Source organism: Tupaia chinensis, unplaced genomic scaffold, assembly GCF_000334495.1.
Source record: "Tupaia chinensis unplaced genomic scaffold, TupChi_1.0 Scaffold000627_1, whole genome shotgun sequence".
NCBI lineage: Eukaryota > Metazoa > Chordata > Mammalia > Scandentia > Tupaiidae > Tupaia > Tupaia belangeri.
In genome coordinates, this window is record NW_006160147.1 from 645,549 (window position 1) to 650,470 (window position 4,922).

General features: G+C 57.2%; 1 protein-coding gene across 1 annotated transcript in view; it reads left to right on the forward strand.

Annotated features, from left to right (window-relative positions):
- The window catches only part of LGR6 (leucine rich repeat containing G protein-coupled receptor 6), a 135,763-nt gene that overhangs the window by 118,055 nt on the left and 12,786 nt on the right, over positions 1 to 4,922 (forward strand). The window contains exons 13-16 of the mRNA XM_006159347.2: positions 385 to 450; positions 1,508 to 1,579; positions 2,043 to 2,114; positions 3,719 to 3,844. Of these exons, the coding sequence (XP_006159409.1) occupies positions 385 to 450; positions 1,508 to 1,579; positions 2,043 to 2,114; positions 3,719 to 3,844 (336 nt within the window). The remainder of the gene's footprint in view (positions 1 to 384; positions 451 to 1,507; positions 1,580 to 2,042; positions 2,115 to 3,718; positions 3,845 to 4,922) is intronic.

Genomic DNA, 4,922 nt, shown 5'->3' on the forward strand with positions numbered 1-4,922 from the left:
CGAGTTGTGCCTGCTGTCTGTCTCAGAGCTCTGCGCCCATCCTCTGCCTCCTCCCGTATCTCCCCGCCCTTTTCCTTTCCTCTTCACCTTCCCCCAGGATGCTCCCAGGGTCCCTTAGGCCTACAGGGTAGGACATCCCTCCTGGGAAAAGTCCAGTTGGCCCACCCAGGCCCACAGAAGAGCTGGTCTTAGCAGAGGGAAGGCAGAAAAGTCTAACGAGGAAAGTGCCCTGGTGTGAGCTATGGCAGCAACCATGTCCCCCAGGGTGCCTGCAGCTTCTGGCTGCTGGCAGCAAGTCCCAGACCCCCAGAGCTGTTCCTCCTGCCTTCCTTGCCCTCACCTAGCCACTGCTTCATCCCAGCTCTGGACTTCCTCTCTCCCCAGGGAACTGTCTCATAATCAGATCGAGGAGCTGCCAAATCTGCACAGGTGTCAGAAGCTGGAGGAGATGTGAGTCTGGGAGCAGGGGCAAGGCAAAGGCATATGAACCGGAGTCTGGGCCCACCAGAGGGGCGGGGTCTGCAAGGGCCAAAGTGCACTCTGACCTTGCACCTATGTCTAAACTTGCTGAACCCAGGGATAAAGGCTGGGGCTTGGCAGAGTCCTGGGCCAGGCCCCCAGGACTTCCAGATGACAGACTCAGGGATGGTGCCCAAAAGGAGCCTCCAGGTAGCTCTTATGAGTCGATAATGACACAGAGACGCAGCTGTGATTAGGGCCAGGAGGGGACAGGGCCACCTGACCCCATGGCCCAGACAAAGAAGGCCGCAGAGGAGCTGGAAGCACTCTCTCGTGCTCTCTCATTTTCCACACCCTTATGAACACACCCACATGTGTATATGTGTGTGCACACATGTACATACAGATACACAAGATCATACATGGGAGAACAAACCTGGGCCACAAATTTCACAAGGAAAAATAATCATTTTTTAAATTCCTAAATTTCATTCTCCCAGCGCCTGATTTCTCAGGGTGGCATGTCCCCTTGAGCACCTGTCTGTCCCCTCCTTCTAGGCAGTGCCTATGGGAACTGGGCCCAGGGAGAGGTATGAGAGTCTGCCTTGTTTGTTTAGGGACTAGAGGAAGTAGGGTCTCCCACATGGCTGGGGCTCAGGGCCCATCACCCATCCAGACACCAGACCTCTGCTTCCCAGCTTGGGCCAGGCGGGGGCTGGACAGTGCTCTGCTGCTGGGTTGGGGTCTGGAGGACCCAGGGCGGTGAGGGTTGGCTGGGCTGAGAGCCAGGCCCGGTGGGAACACTGGAAGCTGACTCCCTTTTGGGCCACAGGGATGGTTTCGTGGCTTTGTCTCCTGACCCACTTATCCAGGGTAACCGGATCCCCTTGTGCTCCCTTTAATTCTGGTGACTTCCGCGGGCTGGGCCCTTTCTTCCCGTGCCAGGAGAAGTGGGGGGCTCTTCTCTCCTCCTCCCAGTTCTTAGGGGGGCGTGGCACTGAGCCAGGTCTGAGTCTGCCGGTTCACCCAGCCTCTCTTGCTGCCTTAGTGGCCTCCAGCACAACCGCATCTGGGAGATCGGAGCTGACACCTTCAGCCAGCTGAGCTCCCTGCAAGCCTTGTGAGTACCCGCAGCACCTAGGGGTGGGTCTGGAGGGTGACTGCATCCCTCTGCCGGGCATGCTCATGCCCATAGTGCATGTATGCCAGTAACGCCCACATGACACCTCACTGCCTCCCTCCTCACGGTTTCTGCCTCCCTGCTCACGGTCCCTGCCCCCAACACGCAAGTACACACAGGAGAGCTGCCTCCCATTCAGGTGGCATCTCAGGACATTTCTCCAGCTGGTTCCCAGGGTGGCATGAGGCTGTGGAACCAAGCTCTTCCCTGTCCCTGCTGCTGGGGCCACAGCCAGGCTGGGAGCTGGGCAAAAGCAGGTCACTTCTCCCAAAGGCTAGGATCCCTTCCTATGGCTTCGGGGGGGCAGGTGAGGTGCAGAGGGGATGGGGGAGAAAGTGCAAGATGGGAGCAATGAGTCTTCCACATGCTGCTGTCCTCTCTGTCACACCCTCTCTGCCCACAGGGACCTAAGCTGGAACAGCATCCGGTCAATCCACCCTGAAGCATTCTCAACCCTGCGTTCCCTGGTCAAGTTGTAAGTGTCTGCAGCCTTTTCCTCCAGGATGCCAGGGACCACATGGGATAGCAGGCTGGCCAGTGGGGGTAGGAGGGCCACCCCAGAGCAGGGCCGTGAGCAATGTTGGACCACACATCCCAGCGATGTGGTCTCCAGCCTAATCGATCATTCTGACAGTCCGTTTGACAGACTGTGGGGCCTGATAAACAGACAGCCCGCCTCCTGCAAGCCCCGGAACAGCATCTGCAAATGTTCTGCAACTTTTTGGCAGCCTCAGCCCTCCTACCCCAGCCCCCAGCCCTCTGCCCCAGGCCCTCCTCCAGTCTCTACATGCACCTATAAGGAAGACCCATGGATTTGGAACTCCTTTGCAGCACAGAAGGGTGATGGCAGACATGGAAGCCAGGGTCTCAGAGAGCTCAGGCTGCCCTGCTGGAGCATTGCCATAGGGTGGCAGAGACCGCAAGCCCCTGGAATGATACAGGACGTAAACAGGGAGCAGGCAGTGCTGGCTATGTGGTCATTATGTCTGGGCTGGAAGGGGCCTCGGTGGGGCAAGTTGTTCACTTCACATGGGCTCCTGCTCCTGGGGAGCTGACAGCCTGCTTGCCAAGCTCTGCATTCACCCACACCAGCTCTTTTCTGATGGACACAAAGGCTCTTTTGGGCTAGCTCTAGCCCTGGCCGCAGAGATCCTCCAGCCCCACCCCCTCACTTCACAGGTGAAGCCCCCACAGCCCAGGCAGGGAAACTTGCTCTAAGCCTAGGGCTGGAGCCAGGGCTCCCAGGAGGCACATGGTCCCCCTGCAGGCAGCAGCTCTCTGGGCTCTGGGCCGGAGCCTTGCAAAACTCTCACCTCCGTCTTCCCTCTCCTGTTTGCTCTGTTCCTGCCAGATAGGTAGGGCAGATATTTTTATCCCTTTGAAAGATGAGGGCATTGGAACTCAGGCTGATGTGTGACTCCCTTTGGTTACACAGTGAGTTGGTGCCGGAGCCAGGTTTCCTGCCGTCCAGGCCAGGGCTGTTTCCACGACGCACAGTCTGTGGTCGTGGTGTTTGGTTTGGAGCCGCGGCTTCCGCTAAAGCATGTCTGGTAGAAGACGATGCGTGTCCTCAGCCTGGCTACCAAGCAGGCGCTGCACGATAGAACTGATGACCCAACCCTGCTTGTGGCCAGATGCCCAGCTCTGTGCAACCCCCACTCTGGCGTCTTGTATCAACAGAGAAGCAGGAGGACAGGCAGCGGGATGGGGGCAAGAACCAGGCAGGGCCCCTAGCGGGTGGGCAGGAATTCCTGGGTGGGGCTCTGTTCTGGCTCAGAGCTGTGATTGGGGGGCACTGTTACCTACAACCCAGACAGCTTGACATGCAGTTAGGACAGCCCCTGGTACACAGTTGGCACTCAGTGTTCGTGAAATGAGTGAATGAGTTCGAGGGTGCCTCTAGTGACTTGTGACCCGCCTCTGCCCCAGCCTTCAGTACTCACTTCTGTCTATTCTCATCTGCTGCCTTGGTGCCTCTCCTCTTGTTTTCACCCCAGGCGTGCTGGCCACACCCTCAGCCCAGTCCTGTTCCCAGCACTCCCACTGCCTGCCAGTAACTCTGACCATCCACTGTCCTAGGGACCTGACGGATAACGAGCTGACCACCTTGCCCCTGGCTGGACTTGGTGGCCTGATGCACCTGAAGCTCAAAGGAAACCTGGCTCTATCTCAGGTCTTCTCCAAGGACAGTTTCCCAAAACTGAGGTGAGAGCCTGTCTCCCTCCCACACTCAGGTAGGTTTGCCCTGGAGCAGCAGAGGCCATGGAGGGACAGAAGAAAGCCATTGTACCTGATCCAGAGAAGAGCCTGGCGACTTAGAGTTTGACCAAGACTGAGTGGTAGGGCTCACCAGCTTCCTACCAGCCTAACTAGGGTCTGGCCTATGCTGCCCTTTCCTCCTTGTCCCCTTTGTAGCATTTCTCCTGTCCCAAGTACCAGCCCTAGGGCTGGGACCAGGAAGGACAGAAGTAAGATGATGCAAAGGCCCGGACATACTTGCTCCGCACCTGGCTCCATACGCTGACTTCCCACCCTCACTTGAGCAGCGTTTGGCCCCTGGAAGAGCCCAGGGCACTGGCATGCGGAAAGCAAGCTGCACGGCCAGGCCCTGGCTAGACACTAGGCCCCTCCCACGGCAGCAGCATAGCTCTAGCCTCGACTGCTGCAAGCCATTGAGATGCTCCAAGACATCTATCCTCATCCTCAGAAGGCACCAGATCCTGCCATGCTGGGGAAGGGGGGCAGAGTGTGGTCTCACTGAGGGCAAAGGTAAAGTCACTAGGAGAAGCCCTGTTGCCATGGACATAAAAGAAGTCGTTGCCTAGGGGATGTGGAGGGCAGGGAGCAGTGCTCTCTGGGTGCTATGTAACCTGGAAGAAGCTGCTCCCCACTCTGAGCCTGCTGAGGGGGCTCCTTAAACAACATGTGGAGTGTCTCCTTCCCACCCCTGTTCTCAAGATGAATGGAGGACCAAGCCAGCAGTTAGCGTAATGGCTATGTCGCTGGACTCCCATGGAGTCAACCGTGGTTCGAGTTCTGGACCTGGTGGCTTAAACTCATGCTGAGAGCATGTGCGTGCATACCCAAGATCCTGACAGGAGAATGGAGGAGAAGGGATTGCAGTGTGGCCATCCCCCCTGGGGGGTGATTTCTCGCTTTCTGTCTCTCTGTCTCGCTCTGTCTTTCTAGTGAGCAGACGTGCCCTATAGCAAAAAAAAAAAAAAAAAACTCTCCAAAAAAAAAAAAAGAATCTCAACAAAACTATAAAATCTCAGCTGAAACG